Source organism: Mobula hypostoma, chromosome 21, assembly GCF_963921235.1.
Source record: "Mobula hypostoma chromosome 21, sMobHyp1.1, whole genome shotgun sequence".
In the NCBI taxonomy this organism is placed as follows: domain Eukaryota; kingdom Metazoa; phylum Chordata; class Chondrichthyes; order Myliobatiformes; family Myliobatidae; genus Mobula; species Mobula hypostoma.
This window is the reverse complement of record NC_086117.1, coordinates 50,289,194-50,316,472: the sequence shown is the minus strand read 5'-3', so window position 1 is coordinate 50,316,472 and position 27,279 is coordinate 50,289,194. Positions and strand designations below refer to the sequence as shown.

Genomic DNA, 27,279 nt, shown 5'->3' with positions numbered 1-27,279 from the left:
GTGGCATTCAGTGGTGCACCTTGGTGAAATCAGTCTGTTACTAAAGGCGTTTCTCTGTTTGTCCAGTATGACATGGAAGGGGTGAGAGGGATTGTCCATAATGCTCCATATCCTCATCCCAGACACAACCACCAGGGAATCTATTTTCACCCCAGAACAAAACCAGCCTTCCTGATGAGCTTATCAATCTTCCAGGCATCAGCTGCTGCCCCAGAAGTCTACAGTGTAGAACCGAATGCTGGCCACCACTGAGTTGTAGAACATCTGCAGCATCGTAATGCAGACGTTGAATGACCAGAGACTCCTCAGGAGGTGCAGTCAGCCCTGACCTTTCCGTTTAGTCCAGTCCAGTTTATTGTCCATGTGAGTTCCCAGGTATTTGTAATCCTGGGTGAATTCCACATCCATTCCCTTGATGGAGATGGGTATGGTCTGTGTTTTCATCTTCCTTATAGTGGGTGATTTTAACTCCACATATTGAATGGGAATCCCATACTGTAAAAGGACTTGATGGGATAGAGTTTGTCAAATGTGTTCAGGAAAGTTTCCTTCATCAGTACATAGAAGTCCCAATGAGAGAGCGTGTGATAATGGATACTATTTGGGAATATGACAGGGTGAGTGTCAGATGTTTATGTAGGGGAACACGTTGTATCCGATGACCACAATGACATTAATTTCAAAATAAATGTGCAAATCGGTAGCTCAGGTCCACGGGTAGAGATTCTAAATTGGAGAAAGACCAATTTTGATGGTATCAATAATTATCTGGCAAGTGTGGATTGGGACAGGCTGTTTTCTGGAAAAGATGTACTTGAAATGTGAGGGGCCTTTAAAAATGAAATTTTGAGAGTATGAAGCTTTTATGTGCCTGTCAGAATAAACGGTAAAGAGAACATGTGCAGGAAACCTTGTTTTTCAAGAGATGTTGAGGCTCTGGTTAAGAGAAAAAACGAGGTACATAGCATGTATAGGAAAGCAGGGACAAATGAGGTGCCTATGGAGTCTAAGAAATGCAAGAGAACACTTAAGAAAGGAATCAGGAGGGCTTAAAAAAGGCACAAATTTGCTCTAGCAGACACGAATTTGCTCTAGCAGACAAGGTGAAGGAGTATCCTAAGCGATTCCACAGATACGTTAAGAGAAAAAGGATTGCAAGGGAGAAAATTGGTCCTCTGGAAGATCAGAATGGTGTTTGCTACCCTGAGGCAAGTTAGGGTGAATAAATCCCCAAGGTCTACAGTATTCCTTCAGACCCAACGGGAGGCAAGTGTAGAAATTGCCGGGGTCCTAGCAGAGATATTTAAAACATCCTTAGCAACAGGAAAGGTACTTGAGGATTGGAGGGTAGCCAATGTTGTTCCGCTCTTTAAAGAAGGCTCTAAACATATAAGCTGGTGAGCCTGATATCAGTAGTGGGAAAGTTATTAGAAGGTATTCTAAGGGACCTGATCTATGAGTATTTGGATAGACGTGGACTGATTACGGATAGTCAGCATGGCTTTGTGTGTGGTAGGTCATGTCTAACCAATCTTATAGTTTTTTGAGGAAGTTACCTGGAAAGTGGATGAAGGCAAGGCAGTGGATGTTATCTGCATGGTTGCACCTGATTGCTTTGATTAGCTGCTGCTTTAGCCTCCTCTGCAAGGTCTTCCATGTAGATTCTCTTATCCTTTCTTACAAGTTTCTTACAAGTCTCTTTACTTTCTCATTAGCTTCAGTAATGCTAGCTGAAGTTTCACCTCAATTCATCTTGAGTTTGCATCTAACATTTTCTTACTAATTTTCCATCTTTCTTCTAAGGCTGACCATTCCTGTTGTATCCATTCTTTGTTCTTCTTTCCAGCTCTGTATCCTAAACAAGTCTTGCTGCTCTCCTTGAAGACTGAGGCAATCTGTTTCCACATTGTGTCAATCCTTTCTACTGATACATTTTCGTCAAGGCCTTGCAAGGCCTGCAATCCATTCTTAAGCTGAATGGTGAAGGCAGATCTCACACTGGTGTTCTCGAGCTTCTGAATATCAAAATGTCTACTGGTCCCTTCTGGTGAATACAAACATGTGTTCTGGCCCCAGTGCTTCTCAGCTTGAGTTTCATCACCGCTACGACAAGGTGGTGATTTTTCCCTGTATCTGCTCCTTTCCTCACCTTTACATCCCGCAAGGATCGTCTCCATATACCGTTGATCATTAAATGGTTAATTTGGTTCTTGTCGTGTCCATTGCTCAAAGAGGGTCCCTCCTATCATGAGATTGTTCATGGCACAGAACTTCAGCAGTCTTTCACCATTGTAATTCATCGTTCCATATCCATGCGTGTGCCCATGACCCCAGTGAAGTGTGAGTTGTTATTTCCCACTTTGGCATTTAGATGTCCCATGACAATAACTATCTCTGATTGCAGCTATTCGTAAAAGCTTCGTACTTTTCTTCAATATCACTATCATTAGTTGGAGCACAGCACTGATCACAGTCATGTTCACATGCCTCTCTGTCAGCCTGACTCTCATCAGGCTGGTGTTGATTAGTTTCCACTCCAGCAAGCACGTCACATTGCCTTTCTTCAAAATGACAGCCACACCATCATGATGCTGATCATCTTCCCTTCCTGAGTATAAAACTGTTTCACCAGTTGCTGCCTTTAGTTTGCCAAGCCCTGTCCACCTGCTTTCACTGAAGTACAGTATATGTAGGTTGTATCAATGCATTTCTGCAGTTATTTGTGCTAGCTTGCCAGTGTTGTGCATGGTTCATACATTCCAAAAAGCAACTTTGATCTAGGTCTTAGTGGTGTTCGGGGCTTCCTTCATCTTGCCAGTAGCTTCCGCTCAGTTTTCACTCCTGTTAGTCATGCAGATCTTGGGTAGAGACTTGGAAATACTGTCGCACCCAAATATAGAAGGATTCTTCATTGCTATTTCTGTAACAAGATTTTTGACTAGTCAGAACTGAATCCCCAAACCTGGAGGACAGGTGGCCTCTACCCTTTGACCTGTTTGGCATGGGTGATCCTACCAAGAGTTGAAGCACAAGGCCCTGACTCCAGCCAACATTGCTCGCAGGTAATTAAGGCACACAAGCCTCCAAACCCCTTGACAAGGTTGTGGTCTACTTGGAGGTAATGTGCCAATGTGGAACTAGGGAAAAACAGAGGGCCAAGTCCGATCCCTAGGAGATTCCAATAGTTACACCATCTCCTGCCAGAGAGGGACCTATTTCTTAACTGGGATCTTTATGGGAAGAAGGATGGCAGGAATAACAATTTAGACAGCTGTGGGAGTTTTTTCAAACTTGTTTCAGACACCCAATGAAATGGAGATGGAAGCCAAGTTCCTTGTGTCCGATGTGCAGAAACAAATGGAGAGAAATTGGGATCAAATGTGATGGGAGTATGTAGCAGCACAAATATTGTACACAATGTACTGGGCTGAAAGCTGTTCTGAAACAAAGGCTGTCCAATATATCTCACAAAGAAGCAGGTATAACATAGATCTGTGAGGGTTCCTCTGACTAAAGGAGAAAGAGAAAAACATCAATTCCTGCCAAAGGTAATATTTCAGATGGAAGTCTATTACGCAGAACCAGTTGTAAACCGTATCTTTTCCTTCATTAGTATCCTGTGCTTTCTAGAAAATAAAGCAGCACAGACAACCCTCACTCTGCTAACATTTTAAAAATACACTGAACAACAATTTTAGATGCTGATATAGGGCTGCGCCCATCTCTGTACTTATTCAAACATTTTGTTCTATTAAACTCATGAATGGCTTCTAAAATAGGTTAAACAGGAAGGTAAGTGATGACAGATTCCACATTTCAAATTATTATTTTACACAAAGGAACTGAGGAGAAACATATAAAGAGACTTTGCTTCTCGATCCATGCAACAGTTCTGAGTAAAAATAATTATTTTAATTAAACATTAGAATTCTCCACAGTAATATAATTGTCCCAAAGTTCAAAGCAAATTTATTATCAAAGTACATATATGTCACCATATACAACACTGAGATTCATTTACTTGTGGACACACTCAATAAATCCAATAAACATAATTGAATCAACGAAAGACTGCTCACAACAGGGCAGTCAACCAGAGTGCAAGAGACAACAAACCATTCAAGTACAAAATAAAAGAAAGAAATAAAAATAATAAATAAATCAGCAATAAATATTGAAAACACGAGATGAAGAGCCCTTGAAAGTGAGCTCATGGAGTGTGGAAACAGTTTAGTGTTGGGGCAAGTGAAGTTGAATGAAGTTATCCCCTCTGATTCAAGAGCCTGATGGCTGAGGGGTAATAAATATTCCTGAACCTGATGGTGTGAGTCCTGAGGCTTCTGTACCTTTTTTCCTGATGGCAGCAGCGAGAAGAGAGCATGTCCTGGGTGGTGAGGGTCCCTGATGATGGATGCTGCTTTCCTGTGCACAACGCTCCGTGTAGATGTGCTCAACAATCAGCACACTGATTAGTGACCTAAACATTTAGGATGGTAGATGGGATGTCAATCTGTGACCTGGAAGATGTTCAGCTTATTGAGTGTCAATGGAACTGCACTCGCTGAGGTAAATTGACTCATTCAGTCATTCTCCCAAGCCAGGAAAGAACATAGAGCATAAACAGGATGACTACTTCCTTATCCATTCAAATTTTTAGCATTCCTGAAGATCCAGAACACTATATTTAATTGAACACTGCTCTTTGTTAATTAATTAACAGGACAGCAATGGGTAAAGAGCAGAGTTTAATTATAGATGGGGCTCTGAGTTTAGATGAGAACCTCCCGAAACTTTAATCATCATCAGATAGGAAGTTCAAGAAATGTATTGAGATGACACAAGTTATCATTACTTCATGATCACTGGGTAGAGATCCTGTAATTCCCTCCCCAAGCAGAACAGGAAGTGGATTTATTGAGCAACTGAAGTGAATCCATTTGCAAATCGTTTAAATGAATTCAGGATTTCAGCTTCATGGTCCAGGCTGCTGTAGGTTAGGGTGATGACCCATCCCATACCTCTCTAAATAAGCAGAAATATCCACAGGTGTCGATGTCAAAGTCGGAATGAAGTGTACTCATTCACGAGGCACGCTGGCACCTCATGATGTCTGCCATTTCTATATGTGGTTGGCATTCATCTGTCCTGAGGACAAAGGGTGATGATCCATCACAAGCCTGGGCAGAAGGTTTGGAGATCCTGAGATGCCCAGTCATCAAGATCCCCTTCTCGGCCTCACCAGTGTAGTCCAAAGGAAAGCTTATGAAGCAATATGTTTGGCACCAGCTCGGCTGCAGGAGCTGCTGGAAGAATGTTCAATGATGTCCAGCCGTCTTAGGGGTCCACTCCGGATCTTCTGTCTGGGTTCACTCCTGTAGCTTTCATCTCTCCCGAGGCTGCTCATGGCAGTGGGGCTATGTACCCATAGCTGGGGATCGGGTTCACGAGCACCAGGGCGTGTCCGCACACCTGGACCTGTGTGCTATGTGTGCAGGGGCCAGACCTCCTGTCTGTCCTCTGTCGTTCAGCCTGAGTCTGAAAGGAGCTCAGTTTCCGTGTGTCGCCAGCGAGGAGGCACCACAGGAGGCCTGCTGTTGAAGAGGCTGTGTACTGGCAGGGAGAGACTGACACATTCAGCTCTCCTTTTCGCAAGACCACTGGCCAATGGTGGAAGCTGAAAGCAACAGCGACAAGCATTACCAACTACACTACCACACTAGATGCATCACAACAACCATTTTGATACCACTGTCTACATATCACTAGAATAAAATTCAGGAAGTTAAAGTCCGACTCTAGGATTCTATCTATTCTATCATAGTCTCTATGCTTTAGGCTAATTAAAATTACGCCACTTTGTTCAAGACAGTTCACTGGAAAATGCTAGTGTCACATTTACTTTGTAATGATTACACTATATTATATGTTGCTATGTTTGACATGAAACAAAAGAGATGTAATTACTCTGCTAGGAGTATACAGTATGACTATGTGTCATAGAGGAATACATGTAGACAAACCATGAAGAGATTCAGGATTAATGGAGCTATAGTCATGTGACAACTTCCTGGCATTAATTGGAACCATTTTAAAAGTATCGGCACAGAAGGGGATGGAACTGTTATTGTATGTCAAGGCACGTCTTTGAACTAGTACATGAGCAGTCCAATACGAGAGCAGCAGCATGCACTTCCTGTATAAACTGAGCCATAAACCGATACCCACAAGTTTAGAAATTATAGAATTTCATGCAGAGTCCCATCTAGTATTATTCCAATCTATCTGAATGTAAACAGAGCAGACTGGTCAATCCTTTGACACACAGTGTAAAGTCTGGAGCAACACAATGGTATTAATGTAGATTAAAACTGTACCTTCTGAGATCCTATTACATTCAGTGCTTGAACATTTTTTCAAATAGTTAAAATCCAGTAGCACATTCCTAATTAATTGTTCTGTTCTACAAATTTTCATAAAATCAAATGTTGAAAATTTTGTCAAAAGTTTGTAATTTTAAGAATTAAATATGTCCACTTGCGATTACACACTACCAAACAACAACTCACTTCTTGACAGCAGTTACCCAATTGCTGTAAAAATTCACAAAAACTTTGCATGAAATTAACCATTCACAAAAGAGTAACAGAGACAAGGGAAGAAAACACCACAGTAATCTATTCTCACAATGGGATTAAGTTATAAACTGCTCATATTTCAACCTATTTATTTCTAAAAGCATTCAATTACTTTATTACATTGTCATTAATGTTTTTGGGCCTGCTTTATCTCAAAACAACAATGGTGACACATTAAAATGCTTAAGTGTTTTGAAACATCCTGATATTAAAAACAAAACTTGATTTAAGATCAGAGTTCCTTCTTTCTGACAGGTATTTGATTGTTGCAGGGCTACACACTGGCTTTCCTTTCAGGAGAATCACCATCTATGGTAATTCTCCATAATTGAAAGTTGTTGAGAGGATTCAATGCCTCCCCATTATAACATTACAATTTAATATTAGGGAGATCCCTGGAGATATCTTCCCGTGAAGTACGTGAGATTAAATTGAAAGCTGCTTTTGTGCTTATTTCAGAAAGTAGTGAACTAAATCACTCTCAAAATTTCTCAAGTGCATCAAATAGGTGCCTCTCTGGAATGCCGAAGCCAGAAGGAAGACCTGATAAAAGTGTATACCTTTTTGGCAAAATAAACATTATTTATAATTTTTAAAATTTGCAAGAATAAACCACGTAATGCCTTTTCACTCTAAATATTTAAAGACAATGTGTTGAGTAGTGTTCAATTACATTTCTTAAAATCAATAGTAATACGAGAATTGAGGAGCTTCTTCACCAAATCCAGCCACTCCCTGTCTAGTAGTGAAAGAACCCTATACCATGATCCTTGCCCAGCGAACCCTTGCAGTCAGTGCAACAAGCTTCAGGGGGCCTCTCAGCACACCCCCCTGCAGTCTGGAATGTGCCTCTTGGCAGCATCCTTCCACTGGCCAACCAGTTTTCCATAGACCAAAGAGCGTCTTTCACCAAGATGATCATCGAGCAACACTTGACGTCCGTCTGTGTGTCTGTCACTGGTAAGCACATGTGGGTATGTTTCCCAGGGACACCACAAGGATGTGTGCTTAGCCCACTGCTCTACACTCTCTGCACCCATGACTGTGTGTCTAGGTATAACTCAAATGCCGTCTATAAATTAGCTGATGATACAACCATTGCAGGCAGAATTTCAGAGGGTGGCAAGAGGGCGTACAGGAGTGAGATATACCAGTTAGTTGAGTGCTGTTGCAGCAACAACCATGCACCCAACATCAGCAAGACCAAAGAGCTGACTGTGGACTTCAGAAAGGAGGGGACACAAACCAATCCTCACAGAGGGATCAGAAGTGGAGATACTGAGCAATTACAAGTTCCTGGGTGTCAATATCTCTGAGCACCTAACCTGGTCCCAACATGTTGATGCAGCTATAAAGGCGGCAAGATTTTATTAGGAGTTTGCGGAGATTTGGTTTGTTAACTAAGACACTCGAAAACTTCCGACAAATGTACCATGGAGAGCTTTCTGACGGGCTGCATCACCATCTGGTATGGGGGTGGGGGGGGGTGGCTACTGCACAGGATCAAAGTAAGTTGAAGAAACATGTAAAATTAGTCAGCTCCGTCATGGGTACTAGCCTCCGTAATATCCAAGACATCTTTAAGGAGCCGTGCCTTAGGAAGACAGTGTCCATCATTAGGGACCCTCACCACCCAGGACATGACCTCTTCTCATTGTTACCATCAGGCTGGAGGTACAGAAGCCTGAAGGCACACACTCTGTGATTCAGGAACAGCTTCTTCCCCTCTGAATAGACATTGAATCCATGAACACTACCTCACTACTTTCATATTTCTGTTTTTCTTTGCACCACTTATTTTAAATTAACTATTTAATAGACATATATATACTCTCTGTATTTCAGTTATTTCCTTTATATTTGGTTGACATATACTTCATTGTACTGCAGCCATAAAGTTAACAAATTTCACGACTTAATCTGGTGATATTCAACCTGATTCTGATTCTGATCAGAGAGTACTCAGTCAGGCAGCTACTCAGGATGAACCATGACACAGTCCCTTACATCTTTCTTCACATCCTCTTCACAAACCCACAGACCACAAAGAGGTGAGCAACTGTTTGTCCCCACTGCAGTCATCCCACACGCAGTGGGAGTGATTTTCAAGACATGCAGGCAGGATCTGACTGAGAGCGTCCCTTTTACCATCTGCCTGTTGGTGAGATCTAGCAGTGAGGCATTCTGCCAGGTGGTCTGGACGGTCTCTTCAGGGAACCACTCCACTGAATCCAACAAATCTTTCTGCATTGTCTGCAGGATGTTCCATACTGACCTCTACCTGATGTGCTTGTGGTCCAAAGTGTTGGTCTAGAAGATTTCCACAAAGGGCAACGTCCAACTGACTTCAGGTATCTAGACCAGATGGTGAAAAGCCATGAAGTGAGGGACATTGATGGGGTAGATAGTCAGAGTCTTGTTCTCAGAGTAGAAATGTTATGCCATACTGTGCACAAGTCTTAGGCTGGAATACCCTCACAAGGCAGAAGGTCCCGATGAAGTACCTGGTAAGGCTCTGAAAACTTGCGCCAACAAACTGGCGGGAGTATTCAAGGACATTTTCAACTTCTCACTGCTATGGGCGGAAGTTCCCACTTGCTTCTAAAAGGCAACAATTATACCAGTGCCTAAGAATAATAATGTGAGCTGCCTTAATGACTATCGCCCGGTAGCACTTACATCTACAGTGATGATATGCTTTGAGAGATTGGCCATGACTAGACTGAACTCCTGTCTCAGTAGGGACCTGGACCAACTGCAATTTGCCTATCACCACAATAGGTCAATGGCAGATTCAATCTCAATGGCTCTTCACTCGGCCTTAGACTACCTGGACAATACAAACATTTATGTCAGGATGCTGTTCATCGACTATAGCTCAGCATTTAACACCATCATTTCCTCAATCCTGATTGATAGGTTACAGAACCTGGGCCCCTGTACCTCCCTCTGCAATTGGATCCTCGACTTCCTAACTGGAAGACCATAATCTGTGTAGATTGATGATAATATCTCCTCCTCACTGACAATCAACACAGGTGCACCTCAGGGGTGTGTGCTTAGCCCACTGCTCTACTCTCTCTACAACCATGACTGTATGGCTAGGCATAGCTCAAATACCATCTATAAATTTGCTGATGATAGAACCATTGTTGGTAGAATCTCAGATGGAAATGAGAGGGCGTACAGAAATGAAATATACCAACTGGTGGAGTGGTGTCGTAACAGCAATCTTGCACTCAACGTCATTAAGAGTTGATTGTGGACTTCAGGATGGGTAAGGTGAAGGAACACATACCAATCCTCATAGAGGGATCAGAAGTGGAGGGAGTGAGCAGTTTCAAGTTCCTGGGTGTCAAGATCTCTGAGGACCTAACGTAGTCCCAACATATCGACATAACTATAAAGAAGGCAAGACAGCGACTATACTTCATTAGGAATTTGAAAAGATTTGGCATGTCAACAAATACACTCAAAAACTTCTATAGATGTACTGTAGAGAGCATTCTGATAAACTTAGTCGGCTCTATCTTGGGTACCAGACTACAAAATACCCAGGAGATCTTCAAGCAATGGTGTCTCAGAGGGGCAGCATCCATTTCTAAGGACCCCTAGCACCCAGGGCATGCCCTTTTCTCACTGTTACCATCAGGTAGGAGGTACAAAAGCCAGAAGGTACACACTCAGTGATTCAGGAACAGCTTCTTCCCCTCTGCCATCTGATTCCTAAATGGACATTGAACCCATGGACAGTACCTCACTTTTTTATATATATTATTTCTGTTTTTGCATGATTTTAATCTATTTAATTTACACATACTGTAATTGATTTACTTATTTATTTACTTTTACTTATTTTTTCTTTATAGTATGTATTATTTTGCAAATGACTGGTATGTGGTCGTTTCCACAGTCTGCTCCAGGGTAGCTTTTAGACTGAGTTATTGAGATTTTGAATCTGTTATTGATTGTCTATGATCATGTAAATCAGCGTTCATCACACTTCCAAAGAAAGAGGGAGCAACAGAATGTGAGTTACATCGTACAATAAGCTTGATGAGCCATGTGGCAAAAATTATTCTCAGAGTAATCATGATGAGAGCAAGACGTTGTATAAAACCAGAAATGAGTAAAGAACAATGCGGCTTTGTGGAAAACACTGGAACCAGAAATGCAATTTTCATGCTATGGATGAGCTGTGAACGAGCCATCCAGGTACAAAAAGACATCTACCTATGTGTCATCGACTATACAAAAGCTTTTGACACTGTCAGACAGCAAGATCTTCTGGAAATGCTTCAAGATCTTGACACAGATGGGAAAGATATATGTTCCTTAAGAGACTTAGACTGGGACCAGACAGCATCCATCAGAATAGAAGGAGAAGTAAGTGAGTATGTGAATATCATGAGGAGTCAGGCAAGGTTGTGTCTTTTCACCAGACTTATTCAACCTGTATAGTGAAAATATCTTGAGAAGTAACAAAGACATCAAAGGATTCACAAGTGGAGGCCATAATATAAATAACATCAGATATGCTGGTGACATCGTACTAATAGCTGACTCAGAAACAAAACTTCAAGAACTACTCACTATAGTGGCAGCAGAAAGTAATCGCAGAGGCCTCTCAATCTACACCAAGAAGACAGAAAGCATGGTCATCTCCAGAAAGACAAACATCCCACAATGTGTGATCAAGATCAGAAATACAAACACCAAACAAGTCAACAAATTCAGATATCTTGGCAGCCTAATTAACAAGTGATAGGTGCGACACAGATATCAAATACAGAATAGCAATGGCGAAAGAAGCTTTCCAAAAAATGAAGACCATATTAACAGACAGAAAGATGAGCACGTACACTAAAAACAGAATACTGCAGTGCTACATTTATTCTATCCTGACTTATGGAAGTGAATACTGGACCATTTCCCCAGCAATGGAAAAGAGACTAGAAGCAGCTGAATTATGTTTCTACAGGAGAATGTTAAAAATATCACGGATCACACACACATCAAATGAAGAAGTTCTCAGAAGAGCCCAAGCAGTTTGATCACTCATACCATTAATAAGAGAAAGACAACTCAGATTCCTAGGACACATCATGCGGAAAGATGAACTAGAAAAACTCATACTCTCTGGAAAGATTGAGGAGAGCAAACCCAGAGGAAGACCTCAGCTTATGTACATCAAACGTCTAGCCAGGTGGCTACACATTGAGGAAATGGAAGTCATCCAAAGAACGAGGGATAGATCTATATGGAAACCATGGTCACCAACATCCGCTTCGGATATGGTACCTAGACAGACAGACATAGTATGTATCGCATTGAACTGCTGTTGCTAAGTTTACAAATTTCACGACACATGCTGGTGATAATAAACCTGATTTTGATACTGATTCAAATCTGAAATCTTGCCCCCTGTACCAATTCTTCAGCCACACATTCATGTGGAATATCATCCTTTTTTTAACCCCACTGGTGTGTGGCACATGCAAAGATCCAGAGATTACTACCCTTGAGGTCCTGCTTTTCAGTTTCTTATCTGGCTCCCTTTATTAACTCTTCAGGATATCATCCCTTTTTCTACTAATGTCATTGCACCGTGACTTCTGACAAGAATCCTTATTTTACATAAGAGTTATTTTCAATACTTCAGGTACTCAAAATGCAGGAGGGAATTAGCAGCTCAGGCAGAATCCATGGAGAGAAATGAACAGCTAACCTTGCATTTTGTGTGTGTTGCCCCAGATTTCCAGTATCTGCAGTGAACTCAGGTGTGGTGTCAACAACGTTGTGTAGAATGGAATTGAATTGAAATGACTTTATCTCTTACATCCTTCACATGCATGAAGAGTAAAAATCTCTCTGTCTGAATGTGCAATGTGCAAATTACAGTAATTTGTAATAAATAGTATGTACAGTAAGATATTCAACAGTATAGTCAATATAGCTTAGAAATACAATTGTGCCAGCATGAATTAATCAGTCTGATGGCCTGGTGGAAGAAGCTGTCCCAGGGTCTGTTGGTTCTGGCTTTAATGCTGCGGTACCGTTTCCCAGATGGTGGCAGCTGGAACAGTTTGTGGTTCATGTGACTTGGGTCCCCAATAATCCTTTGGGCCCTTTTTATGTACCTGTCGCTGTAAATGTCCTGAATATTGGGAAGTATACATCAACAGATGCGCTGGGCTGTCCGCACCACTCTCTGCAGAGTCCTGGATTAAGGGAAGTACAGGTCCCATACCAGGCAGTGATGCAGCCAGTCAGGATGCTCTCAATTGTGCCTCTGTAGAAATTCCTTAGGATTTAGGGACTCATACCTAACTTCTTCAACCGTCTGAGGTGAAAGAGGCACTGTTGTGCTTTTTTCACCACACAGCTGGTGTGCACAGACCATGTGAGATCCTCGGTGATGTGTGTGCTGAGGAACTTTAGCTGTTCACCCTCTCAACTCCAGATCCATTGATGTCAATTGGGGTGAACCTGTCTCCATTCCTCCTGTCATCCACAACCAGCTCCTTTGTTTTTGTGACATTGGAGGAGAGGTAGTTTTATTGACACCACTGTGTCAGGGTGTGTCAGTAAGGCAAGTGTTATCATGCATTCAAGTCTTTTAGCAAGAATTACCTGCTGGACATATATGTTATTTTTGTATATTAATACATGTACGTGTATTTTGAACGAAACATTTCACAATTGCTGGCATTTCAATAATAGGTATGCTTTAGTTCCTCCCAACAATTCCATCCTGCTGTAGGCGAGGCCTGATCGACGTAGCATGGGCAACTTTGGAACCCTTGCCCTCACAGGGCAGCACTAACAGACTCTGAAAATAAACATGACAGATTGCAGATGCTGGAATTCTTGAGCAACACCAGCAAATGCTGTTGGAACTCAGCATGTCAGGGAGTACCTACGGAGGGAAATGAACTGCTGACATTTCCACAGAGCCCCTTCATCAGTCCTGCCTGACCTTCCGAGCTCCTTCGGCGCTTTGTTTGTGTTGTTGTGGACTCTTTGTCAATTTTTTTTTACGGCAGATACTGATGAATTCTCGCTGAGGGTGTGGTCACCGTCAGAAGGTGGAAACGCCGAGTGGAAGTTGCGGTTAGAAACCGTGATCTTATTAAATGGTGGAATGGAATGAACAGGAAAGAGAAAGGCCAGCCCAGCCCCTTCCCTATCCTCGCTGGCCATCCCCTTTTCCTGCCTTGCGCACCCCTCTCCCTCTCACCCCTTCCCACCCTCTTCCAATCTGCAGGCCATCACTCCCGCCTTCCCTTCCCGACCATCCTGCCCCCTCCTTCTCTCCCCTGTTCCTGTTCCTCCCCGCCTTCTCGTCTGCAGCCACCACCACCGACCGAACCCTCAGTGTCCCGCCCCGGGGGTGTGCCCTGCTGCCGGTGAGGTGACACACCCTGCCGCACGTCACCCGTCCTTGCGGCTCCGGCTTAAAGCGCGGTTCCTGGAGAGAGCCCGGCATCGTGTGAGCTGGAAGATCCCGGCGACGTTCTCCGTTTCTCGGTGCTTGCTGCCTGACCGGGTGCCCAGGATGTCAGTGGCGGTGAGTTCGCGGCTGAACAAGGCGGTGCGGGAGCACTACCTGGGGCTGCCTCAGCGCGGCCGGGTGCAGGTCACCTACGTCTGGATCGACGGGACCGGAGAGGGGCTGCGCTCCAAGACAAGGACCCTGGAGTGCGAGCCCACCACTCTAGAAGGTACAGTATAACCCGAGCCCGGGCCGAGCCGTGCCGCTATTCCCACAGGACGCCAACTCACTTTGTTGTGTCTTCGCCTCCCGATCAGACATTCCGGAGTGGAACTTCGATGGCTCCAGCACCTACCAGTCGGAGGGCTCCAACAGCGACATGTTTCTGATTCCGGCCCGCATCTTCCGAGATCCCTTCACCCTGGATCCCAACAAACTGGTTCTCTGCGAAGTGCTCAAGTATAACCGCACGCCGGCAGGTAAGTCCGGTTCCAGTTCCGTCACCCCCACCTCCTCTCCCCGTGTGAACCGTGCGTGGTATTTCAATTTGGACCATCGAATGTGTTGCAGAAAGCAACCTGAGGCACACGTGCAACGAGTCGATGGAGCTGGCGAAGGAAGATCGCCCCTGGTTCGGCTTGGAGCAGGAGTACACCCTACTAGGCATCGATGGGAATCCATACGGGTGGCCGAAGAACGGGTTCCCCGCCCCGCAAGGTCGGACTTTGAAAGATGATTTTCTTCAGAAAATATTGTTAATCTTGCACCTTATTTTCTATCTGCACTGCGCTTTCAATTTTATACTGCATTCTCTTATTGGTTTACCTTATTCTTCTTCAATGATCTTCATGAACAGGACGAGCTTTTCCCTGTATTTTGGTGCACGTGACAACAATAATCCAATTCCAGATACTCACCAATCTGTCTGATCATTTAATCAGGATTTTGAACCAAAGGGGATAACTTCACTTGCCCCATCACTTAAATGTTCCCACAACCTATGGAGTCCCTTTCAAGGATTCTTTCATCTCAGGTTCTGGATGTTTATTGCTTACTTATTTGTTGTTATTATTTCTTTATTTTTGTATTTGCATAGTTGTCTTTTCTACTTTGGTTGAAAGTAATGGTCTTTCATTGGATTCTGTTATGGTTATTGGATGTATTGTGAGTGTACACACAAGAAAATGAATCTGAGGGTTACCTGTGGTGACATATATATACTTTGATAATAAATTTACTTTGAAGTTTGGTTTGAAAGTCTAGCCTGACCTGTGCTTGTGGAAAAGGAGGGGAACATCGATGAGAAACATTGAAGGGGACATAGCTAGGTGGAATCTGGAGCAATGAATAGGGACCCAGTGGCCCATGACAGTCACTCTGATGATACCCAACCTGTTGGACTCCTCCTTGTGCATCACGAGTGAATATATACATTCCAAAGAAGAAGTATTCTAAAGGCAAGATGACACAACCGTGGCTAACAAGAAAAGTCAAAGGCAACATAAAAGCCGGAGATGGTGTATAATAGGGCAAAAAATAGTAAGAAGTTAGTGGATTAGAGAGCTTTTAAACTAAAAAAGCCATTAAGAAAGTAAAGATGGAATACAAATTAAGCTAGCCAGCAATATTAAAGAGGATACCAAAAACTTTCTTCAGATACATAAAGCGTAAAAGAGAAATGAGAGTGGATATTGGACCACTGGAAAATGATGCTGGAGGGGTAGTAATGGGGGACAAGAAAATGGCAGACAATCAAAGTAAGTATTTTGCATCAGCTCTCGCTGTGGAAGACAGTAGCAGTATAGTGGAAGTTCCAGGTGTCAGGGATCATGGAGTGTGTGAAGTTACCACTACTAGAGAGAAAATTTTTGTGAAACTGTAGTCACATTGTTTCCTCAAGGGAAAGTCTTTCCTGAGAGATCTGTTGGAATTCTTTGAAGTAATAACAGGGTAGACAAAGGAGAATTGGTGGATGTTTGTACTTGGATTTTCAGAAGGCCTTTGACAAGGTGCTACACATGAGGCTGCTTAACAAGTTAAGAGCCCATGGTTTAACAGGAAAGATACTAGCATGGATAGAGCATTGGTTGATCGGCAGGAGGCAAAGAGGGAGGAGCCTCTTCTGGTTGGCTTTCGGTGACTGGTAGTGTTCCACAGAGGTCTGTGTTGGAACCTATTCTTTTTGTGTCATATGTCAGTGATTTAGATGATGGAATTGATGGCTTTGTGGCTAAGTTTGTGGATGAACAGAAGATAGGTGGAGGGTCAGGTTGTTTGGAAGAAGCAGAGAGGCTACAGAAGGACTTAGATTAGGAGAATTGGCAAATAAGTGGCAGATGGAATACAGTATTGGGAAGTGGGTCATGCACTTTGGTAGAAGAAATAAAAGCATAGACTATTTTCTAAATGGAGAGGTGCAAAAGCAAAAGGACTTGGGAGTCCTCGTACAGAATTCCCTAAAGGTTGATTTGCAGATTGGTCTGTGGTGAGGAAGGCAAGTATGAAGTAAGCATTAGTTTCAAGAGGACTAGAATATAAAAGCAAGCATGTAATGCTGAGGCTTTATAAGGCACTGGCAAGGCCTCACTTGGAGTATTGTAAGCAGCTTGGGGTTTCTTATCTATCAAAGTATGTGCTGACATTGGAGAGTGTTCAAAGGAGGTTCACAAAAATGATTCCAGGATTGAAAGGCTTGTCATATGAGGAGTGTTTGACGGCTGTGGCCTCTACTTACTGGAATTCAGAAAAATGAGGGATAACCTCATTGAAGCCTATCGAATGTTGGCCTAGATAAAGTGGATTTGGAGAGGATGTTTCCTATGTTGGGGGCATCTTAGACCAGAAGATACAGCTTCAGAATAGAGTGATGTCCTTTTAGAACAGAGATGAGGAGGATTATCTTTAGCCAGAGAGTGGTGAAACCGTGGAGTTCTTTGCCACAGGCAGCTGTGGAAGCCAATTCATTAGATATATTGACGGCAGAGGTTGATAGGTTTTTGATTGCTCAAAGCATGAAAGGATAGGGGACAAGGCAGGAGATTGGGGGTGAGAGAGGAAATTGGATCAGCCGTGATTCAATGGGCCGTGATTCATGCTGCTTCGATATCTTATAGTCTAATGGTCTTAATATTGAACTTTGAGTGAGTCTGACATGATACAGTCTGTGGTTTGGAACAGAATTGCATTTGTACAATTAAAGATCTACAGAGCCCCATTGTTGAAGGTGGGGTAGTAGACGTGCACTTTAGCAAGGCTCCCCTTTGCCATTAGATCTGTGAATGGCCCAAGAACACTTCCTCATTATTCCTATTTGCACTATTTGGTTTGTAACTTATAGTAGTTTTATGTCTTGCACTGTACTGCCACAAAATAACAAATTTCACATTATATAAGACAATGATAATAAACCAGATTCTGGTTCTTTGGACAAGGTTGGTCCTGAATGTTAAGACAAATAGACTAATATAGATTGAAAGCTAGCTTGGTGACGGGAGGTAGACAGCAATGGTGGAAGGTTACTATCCTGTTAAGTAATTTGTGACCTGTCATGTGCCCCAGGGGTAAGTGCAGATACCTTTATTAGAAACATAGAAAACCTACCCCACAATACAGGCCCTTCAGCTCTCAAAGTTGTGCCGAACACGTCCCCACCTTAGAAATTACTAGGGTTACCCATAGCCCTCTATTTTTCTAAGCTGCATGTACCTATCCAAAAGTCTCTTAAAAGACCCTATCGTATCCGCCTCCACCACCGTTGCCGGCAGCCCATTCTACACACTCACCACTCTCTGCGTTTTAAAAAAAAACAAACAAACAAACAACTTATCCCTGACACCTCCTCTGTACCTACTGCCCAGCACCTTAAACCTGTGTCCTCTTGTGGCAACCATTTTAGCCCTGGGAAAAAGCCTCTGACTATCCACATAATTTATTGTTTGATTATATGTTAATGACGTGGATATTCCTGTAGGAGGCTTAATTAATAAGCTTGTCGATGATGCAATATTGGTGGAGTTATAAAGAGTTAGGAAGGTTCTCTAAGGTTACAGCAGAATATAGATCGCTGTACTCTGAGGGAAGGAAGGGTTAGATTGACGTTGGAGTGGATTAAAAGTTTACTACAATTTTGTGCCTGTGTTGTTCAAAGTAAGTTTATTATCAAAGTACATATATGTCACTATGCTACACCCCTGAGATTCATTTTCTTGAGAGCATACTCATTAAATCCAGGAACCATAAGAGAATCAGTGAAAGACTGCATCCAACAGGGTGGACAGATGCTGTACATCTGGTGTAATGTTATTGATCTGATGTGAAAGTCTGTGAAGTGCTGTCGACGTTCTGAGGAAGTGAGTGGGCTGTCAGCAGCTGGAATTTAATCCAGTCAGGTGTGAGCTGGTAGGCATTTTTGGAGAGATAGATGGGGGTAGGATATTTACAGTAAGTGGTAGGAATGTTGCTGAATGCCAGAATCTCTCTATCCAGGTGCATAGTTCCTGGAAAAGGGCAACACAGTTCGATAAGGCTGGTGGGGAAGGGATATGGCATGCTTGCCCTCATAGGTTGGGACACAGAATATCAGAGTTTTGACATTAGTTTTTTGAAGTGGCAACCAAGAGGTAGATGAGGTTTGGGCAGTGGATATTGTCTATTTTGTCATTCATAAAGCCTTCAACAAGGGCTGGTCCGTAGGGTTAGCTTCCATGAAATCCAATGAGAGCTAGATAGGTGAATTCAAAATTGACACGGAAGCAGGAAGCAGGAGGTGGTGGTTGGAAGTTGCTTCCCAGAATGGAGACTGGGGACTACTGGTGTGCCATGTGTTGGGATCATTGTTATTGGTGTAAATGTTATCAATGCAAATTCACAAGGCTCAATCAGTAGGTTTGCAGATGTTGTTTATAGTGAATAAGGTTATCGTAGGATCTTGATCAGTTAGGGAAATGGGTTGAGGGGTGGCAAATAGATTTCAATGTAGAGAAGTGTAAGGTAGTGTAGTTTGGCAAGTCAAAAGTTTGGTGATGGAGTGTAGGAGTTGTACTGTGGGTGGTTGGGCACTGGGAAGTGTAAAGGAACAGGGGGATCTAGGAGTACAAGTGCATAATTTATTGAAAACAGCATCAAGGGTTGACAGAGAGGTGGAATTTAGCATGCTGGCCTTCATCGGCCATGGCATTAAGTATGCGAGTTAGAAAGGTTGTATAATTCATTGGTGTGGCCACACTTGGAGTACTGTGTACAGTTTTGGTCACCCTGTTATAGGAACGAGTGCCGAAAAGATTTACAAAGATGATGCCAGGAATAGAGGGGCTCACTTTTAGGGAGAGGTTGGCCACACTAGGCATTCTTTCCTTGCAGCATGGCACCATAAGACATGAGAGTAAAATTAGGCCATTCAGCCCACCGAGTCTGCTCCACCATTCCATCATGGCTGATCCCGGGTCCCACTCAACCCCATGCACCTGCCTTCTTGCCATATCCTTCGATGCCCTGACCAATCAGGAAACTCTGGGCTCTCTCCAATGACAACACATCCTTTTTGAGATGAGGGGCCCAAAACTGTTGACAATAAGTGGGACAATGAGGGGAGACTTCCATAAATTCTTTTCCCACAGTAGGGAAATCCAAACCTATTGGGGCATAGATTTGGGGTGAGAAGGAAAGATTTAAAAGGAATCTGAGGGGCATTTTCTTTCGTGTAGAAGGTGGTAATGGAATGAGCTGCCAGAATAAGTGGTTGAGGCAGATACAATAGTATCTTTTAAGAAGCACTTGGATAGGTAACATGGATGGGGAGGACTTCAGCCCATGTTTCTTGAATGCAGAAAGTTGGGACTAGCAGGGTGGGCACTGTGGTTGGCACGGACTGATTTGGCCATAGGGCCTGTATCCATGTTGTATTGCCCTGACAGAGGGTGGTTGTTTCTGGAACTCACTGCCAGTGGTGGTGGTGTAGTCTGTTACATTCACTATGTTTATGGGACATTTAGTTAGACACAAAAATAGACAAGACCTAGAACAATACAGTTCTAGTACAGACCAATGGGATTAGTGTATTTAGGCAAAAAGGTTGGCATTGACGCGATGGGTTGAAGGGCACACCGCAACTCTATGGCTGTCAGCACTTGGAGACCCTGGTGTGTTGCAGGTCATCGGATTGTTCTGGACAGATAGGAACACAGCCTTGGCTGCAGCTTCCGTGTCAGTGGGCAAGGAGAGACCCTGGAAATGCTGCCCACGGTTCTGATCAACAACGAGGTGCTACAAATCTCACACCATGAACTCTGCTGCTCTTCCCACTGAAATTATTTATTTCGGGTTTCCAGCATCTGCAGGATTTTCCTTGATTTCTTAAAATTCACTTGGTGAGCTCTCTAGTCTTCTTGGGTCACCTGATTGTCCCATGCACTCAGTGTCGGCTCTAAATCATGGATGTCCACAACTTACAGTTATATCCCGAATATTGTTTACTCTCACAGTTATTGTCCGATATTTGTGGAAAGACTAAATCGGATTTATCTGGTTGTCTGAAAGCTGCTTATTTAATTGTAGTTTGCTGCAGAAAGTGCGCCACACCCAAAGTTGTTGTTAGTTGGATAATTTTTCCCAACAACTACATGAAATTATGTAAAGATAATTGTAAATGGTAGACGTGATGCATTAGATCATGGTCACCCAGTGTTGGGTCATTTCCTTCTCCTTTTCTCCTTATCTTTATGTCATCCAGCTAACTCCAGCTTACAGCACTGAGTGAGTCCACCCCCGTCACACAGGATCCTGCCCATCCCTTTGTCATTGTCAGGCTCAACTATATCAACAACCCTTTGCCAGATTCCTGTGAGCCTGCAGCCATTGAAAACTGTTGCCCAATCTCCAAACCTCAACTCCACCCCTTTCCCATCAACCTGTACTAGATCCTAGCTAAGTAACAATTTGTAATGAGAAATTTAAAATTGCAATAGATTTGCCCTTTCCTGTCCTCATAACCATGTCCAAGTGGGCAATGTGCTAACCTCTGAGTTCCTTCATTCCTTCCAACCTTGTCCTCTTTTCAATTGCATCTTTAAGGTACCCTATCCAAGCTATTAGTCACTTGCCTTGTGTCTCTGTGTGTAACCTCAATACCAATGTTTCTTTGATGATGTACCTGTGAGAATTGTTTGGGACTTTTTGTATTGCTCTGACAGTGGTGCTTAGAAAGTTGTTTTATTAGTAGTCCAGTACCAAGAGAGAGGAAAACTCTGCCACCTCCCACACCTGTCCACCTCATCTTTAGAACCTCCTGAGTGTAGCTATGGTTTGTATTTGAACAGGCAATCAGAAACTTGGCAGTTATAATATCTTAAACTGCTAGTTAACTCAATTTTACTGTTTGCAATTTTCCTTTAAAATGGGTAAGTGATGTACAATTTGCCTGGGAGGTTGAGTTTACATACAGGAATAGGAAATATCTTTTGGTTTGTAAAGCTGCTTGCTAATATAAATCTGAAAGTGGAAACGTACGAACATGTATTGACCATTTCTAAAATAACATAATTAGAGCTGTTACAATTCCCACACTAATTGTTTACATCGTACAAATCATTTTGTCTCATCTAGGACCATACTATTGTGGTGTTGGAGCAGATAAGGTCCATGGCAGAGATATAGTGGAAGCTCACTATAAAGCATGCTTCTATGCTGGAGTGAAGATCTCAGGAACCAATGCTGAAGTCATGCCAGCACAGGTAAAAAGATATTCATGGATTACACAAAGCCCCTTTTATTTTACTCTGGGCGTCTGATTGAAGCATGAATTTGTTTGTCCTTCGTTCTAGTGGGAATTTCAGGTGGGGCCCTGCGAAGGGATTGAAATGGGAGACCACTTATGGATGGCCAGATACATCCTTCATCGCATTTGTGAAGACTTTGGGGTTGTGGCCACATTTGATCCGAAGCCAGTAACTGGAAATTGGAATGGAGCTGGATGCCATGCCAACTTCAGCACCGAGGCTATGAGAAAACCAGGAGGACTCAAGTGAGATGATCTTAATTCTTTAACTTTGGTGTCTGTTGCTGCTTGAGTTTCACCAGGTGAAGGATGGGGTTGCTTTGCTCATTGACATAGACTTCTTTTAGAAGTATTGACAGTAGGGAAAGTAGTGATGAATCTTAAAAGCAGTAGCCCAACACAATACTCCATCTGAGTATAATGTGAGTATCTGTACCATACCCTATAGAGAGGGTGCAGAAGAGTCTTACTAAAATGTATCTAGGGATGAGGGATTTTAGCTACCCAGGTAGATTTGAGGGCTTTGGAACTGAGGAGGTTGTGAGTGAATCTCAGAGAGATATTTAAATCCCTTTTCTTCGTGATTTTTATAAATGATCTGGATGAGGAAGTGGAGGGATGGGTTAGTGAATTTGTTGATGACACAAAGGTTGGGGGTGTTGTGGATAGTATGGAGGGCTGTCAGAGGTTACAGCGGGACATTGATTGGATGCAAGACTGGGCTGAGAGTTAGCAGATGGAGTTCAACCCAGGTAGGTGAGAGATGGTTCAATTTGGTAGGTCAAATATGATGGTAGAATATAGTATTAATGGTAAGACTCTTGACAGTGTGGAGGATCAGAGGGATTTGGGGTCCGAGTCCATAGGACACTCAAAGCTGCTGCGCAGGTTGTCTCTGTGGTTAAGAAAGCATACGGTGCATTGGCCTTCATCAATCGTGGGATTGAGTTTAAGAGCCGAGAGATAATGTTATAGCTATATAGGACCCTGGTCAGACCCCACTTGGAGTACTGTGCTCAATTCTGGTCACCTCACTAAAGGACGGATGTGGAAACCACAGAAAGGTTGCAGAAGAGATTTACAAGGATGTTGCCTGGATTGGGGGGCCTGCCTTATGAGAATAGGTTGAGTGAACTTGGCCTTTTCTCCTGGGAGTGATGGAGGATGAGAGCTGACCTGATAGAGGTGTATAAGATGATGAGAAGCATTGATTGTGTGAATAGTCAGAGATTTTTTTCCCAGGGCAGAAATGGCTAACACGGTAGGGCGCAGTTTCAAGGTGCTTGGAAGCAGGTACAGAGGAGATGTCAGGGGCAAGTTTTTTGCGCAGAGAGTGGTGAGTGCGAGGAATGGGCTGCCAGCAATGGTGGTGGAGGTAGATACAAAGGGTCTTTTAAGAGACTCTTGGATAGGTACATGGATCTTAGAAAAATAGAGGGCTATGAGTAACCCTAGGTAATTTCTAAAGTAAGTACATGTTTGGCATAGCATTGTGGGCTGAAGGGCCTGTATTGTGCTGTAGGTTTTCTATGTTTCTAAATCATGAGGGAGAAAGAGAGAACTTGTGTTGGTGAGAGGGTCAACACCCAGGCAACACAAAACAAAAGGATCCGAAAATGATAGCTGTTGATGGGTCCAGAACTGAGTCCAAGCTCTTCAGATGTACAGTTGTAGCAAAATTTCGATTGCCCTGAAGAGTTTTTGTTTTAATCTCACAGAACATTGATGTTTATATCCAAATGATAGAAGTTGTGCTGCTGTATCCAGAGCCCAAGAAGGGCCACACCTGAAGAACCTTGGGAATTAAGTTTTCCAAGCAGGGAGTACAGCATGGATCGACCAGGCTGATACATGGATTCTGAGTTAAACTGGAAAAGCATTGCACCTTCTAACATTGTGTTCCTACTAACTTTTCAGGGATGATTTTCAGCCTATTTGTACCTACTTGAAGAGTCCTAAGGAAAGACGAGAGGAGGTGTGTGGAGGGAATTCCAAAGCTTAGGGCCGTGGCAGCTGAAATATTAGCTGGCCTCAGTGGAATGGTGGGAACTCGGTCACCCAGAGCTGGAAGAGCATAATTTCTCCCAGCCCACCGATCTTCTAGGAAGGTTGAAGTGATATGGGGATGTGGTCATGAAGGAATTGGAAAATGAAAAGAATTTTTTTGTTACACTCAATGAGTGGCAGTAGATGACAGAAAGAATTGGCGTGGAGAACTAAGGAGGTTGGGCAAAAGTGTTTTGGAACATAGTCATAGTCATACTTTATTGATCCCGGGGGAAATTGGTTTTCGTTACAGTTGCACCATAAATAATAAATAGTAATAGAACCATAAGTAGTTAAATAGTAATATGTAAATTATGCCAGTAAATTATGAAATAAGTCTAGGACCAGCCTATTGGCTCAGGGTGTCTGACCTTCCAAGGGAGGAGTTGTAAAGTTTGATGGCCACAGGCAGGAATGACTTCCTATGACGCTCTGTGTTGCATCTCGGTGGAATGAGTCTCCGGCTGAATGTACTCCTGTGCCCACCCAGTACATTATGTAGTGGATGGGAGACATTGTCCAAGATGGCATGGAACAGACAAGTCTGAAGGTTACAAAGGCATTAACTGAAAGTTCAGCTGCAGCTGACTTGGGCAGGTGTAGAACACAGAGGTAAGGGTTCATCAGAACAGAAAGGTGAATCTATGGCACCAAGGTTTCAAGCCAGTTTGGATCAGTTTTGTGCGGCTGCCAAGGAAAGAGACAGAACAGGTGGAGAGTGAATGCTTAAGGGACCGGCTGGTCAAAGTCCACCATTTGAAGGGGTGTGCCTGCTGTCAATTAACTTGTCAAATTGTGGATGCTTCATGTAGATGTGCTCAAAGGTGGGGAGGGTTTTACCTGTGATGGACTAGGTCATGTCCATTACTTTTTGTAGGATTTTCCATTTAAGGGCATTGGTGTCTCCATACCAAGTCATGATGTAATCAGTCAGTATACTCTCCACTACACACCTATAGAAGTTTTAGACATAATGCTGAATCTTCACAGACATCAAAGGAAGTAGAGGCAGTGTCGTGCTTTCTTCATAAGTGCACGCACTTTCTAGGCGCTGTACAGATCCTCTGAAATGATAACACTGAGAAATTTAAAGTTGTTGGCCTTCTCCACCTTTGATTCCCCCGATGAGGACTGGCTCATAGATCTATGGTTTCCTCCTCCCGAAGTCAATAAGCAGCTCCTTGGTCTTGCTGAAATTGAGTGAGAGGTTGTTGTTATGGCACCACTGAAGCCATTTTCGTTTTCCCTCCTGTATGCTGATGTGTCACTACTTTTGATTTAGCCAATGACAGTCGACTCACTCTGATGTAGATCCAAGATTGAAAGATTAAACTGGCTCACCTTTAACTCTTTAAATGTTTAGGTACATTGAAGAAGCGATTGAAAAGTTGAGTAAGAGGCACCAACACCACATCTGCAGATATGATCCATCTGGGGGAAAGGACAATTCCAGAAGACTAACTGGTCTACATGAAACATCAAGTATCCATGACTTCTCGGCTGGAATAGCAAACCGCGGGGCCAGCATCAGAATCCCACGTCAGGTCGGACAAGATCAATGTGGATACTTTGAAGACAGAAGGCCATCTGCAAATTGTGACCCTTATGCTGTCACTGATGCCTTAGTCAGGACATGTGTCTTAAACGAAACTGGAAACTAACTGAAGTTTTGCACTAAGCAATGGGCTTTAAAGTTCTAAAGTCCTTGATACCACGGGGCAGAGCAATACTTTATAATCTATCACTAAAAGTTGTTTTTTGTATCTCTTTTTAGAAATGTTCAAGGATGTAAATCATTATTTAATTATTGTTCTCTCAGCAATCTCAATTATACATTCTTATGTTCTAATCTTTTCATTTGGTATCAGAGTGTAAGTTGAAAGGAGAACTAAATTGGTAGCTCCTTGGTATAACTTTGACAATAATTTGGAGAGACTTCTCATGTCATAGTTCTTGGAATGCACTTTGCTTCTCTACATTTGATAATGAGGTTTGAATCAGTACTATGAGCAACTTCAGAGTAGTTCATCCTAATACATGTATTTTAATGAAATAAAACATCCTGGAGAGGTGTTTATGTGTAAACTAAGCCTTTTTTAAAGGAAGGTTTTTGCAACTTCAGGAACAATACAAGCTGCTGAAAGAACTGAATGGGTCTGGCAGCATCTGGTGGAGGGAAATAAACAGTCAACCTTTCGGGTCAAGACCCTTCACCTGAAAGAGTAGAGGGGAGATAGTTGGTATAAAGGGGGTGGGGTGCAGCAAAAGCTGGCATGAAATAGGTGGGAAGCTGGGCAAATGGACAGGGGAAGGGTGGAAATAGCAACAGAAGCTGGGAGGTAATAGGTGGAAGCAACAATGGGCAGCAGATGGTGGAACCTGGTAAGAGAGAAGGGGGAACATAGAATCAAATAAGGGAGGAGGAGAGGGCAGATGGGAGCAGTGGGGGGGGGGAGTGTGACAGGAATGAGCAGATGCAGTGGGTAGGGTAGGAGAAAGAAGCGGGGTGAAAGGGGTTGGTATTTATTTAAATTTTACATCCATCCCACAACATGAAGGAGTAAAAATCTTTGCGTTATGACTCCGTTGCAATGTACAGACATGTGAATTTAAACGTCTAATTGCTTGTAGAAAGAAGCTGTCCTATAGCCTGTTGGTCCTGGCTTTAATGCTGTGGTACTGTTTGCCAGACGGAAACAGCTGAAACAATTTATGTTTGGGGTGACTGGTGTCCCCAATGATCTTCCAGGCCTTCTTTCTGCACCCGTTGCTCTAAGTATCCTCAATCTAAGGAAGCTCACATCCTCAGATGCGCTGGGCTGTCCATACTGCTCTCTGCAGTGCCCAGCAATCAAGGTTGGTGCATTTCCTGTACCAGGCGGTGATACAGCCAATCAGGATGCTCTCAATGGTGCCCTTGTAGAAGGTCTTGACGACTTGGGGGCCCATACTGAACTTCTTCAGTGGTCTGAGGTGGAAGAGATGCTGTTGTGCTTTTTTTTGCCACAAAGCCAATGTGTACAGTCCAGGTGAGAGCATTGGTGATAGGTCTGCAGTTAGGAGTAACTGGTTGAGGCTGGCTGGTTCAATTGGTAAACAATGATTGGGGACAAGAGCTGGGTTTAAATAGGCTGCAGGTGATGTTTGGAAATGAGTGTCAGGTTACTCCTGTTAGCTGGTTGGAGAATGGGAGCTGCTTCCTTAGGGTTCTTGGAGCCGGGTCGGTAGGTGATGATGAAGCTGAGCTGTTCCAAGAAGAGGGCCCAGCAAACCTGACTTGGCTTGATTTGGTGGGTCTGCTGAATATATATGAGGTTCTGGTGGTCAGTCTA

General features: G+C 43.2%; 1 protein-coding gene across 1 annotated transcript; it reads left to right on the top strand.

The window, feature by feature from the left end:
• Nucleotides 1–14,055: 14,055 nt before the first annotated feature.
• On the top strand, nt 14,056–26,014 carry LOC134359686 (glutamine synthetase-like). The gene is made up of 6 exons (XM_063073197.1): nt 14,056–14,359; nt 14,448–14,609; nt 14,701–14,847; nt 21,730–21,857; nt 21,948–22,147; nt 25,311–26,014. The coding sequence occupies exons 1-6, from the start codon at nt 14,194–14,196 to the stop codon at nt 25,606–25,608; spliced, it is 1,101 nt and encodes a 366-aa protein (XP_062929267.1). The 5' UTR covers nt 14,056–14,193; the 3' UTR covers nt 25,609–26,014.
• Nucleotides 26,015–27,279: the final 1,265 nt, after the last annotated feature.

Coding starts and splice junctions, on each gene's coding strand:
- LOC134359686 (XM_063073197.1), top strand. CDS start 14,194: ATGTCAGTGGCGGTGAGTTCGCGGCTGAACAAGGCGGTGCGGGAGCAC. Junction 14,360..14,447: donor CGAGCCCACCACTCTAGAAG/GTACAGTATAAC, acceptor CCTCCCGATCAG/ACATTCCGGAGTGGAACTTC. Junction 21,858..21,947: donor CTGAAGTCATGCCAGCACAG/GTAAAAAGATAT, acceptor CCTTCGTTCTAG/TGGGAATTTCAGGTGGGGCC.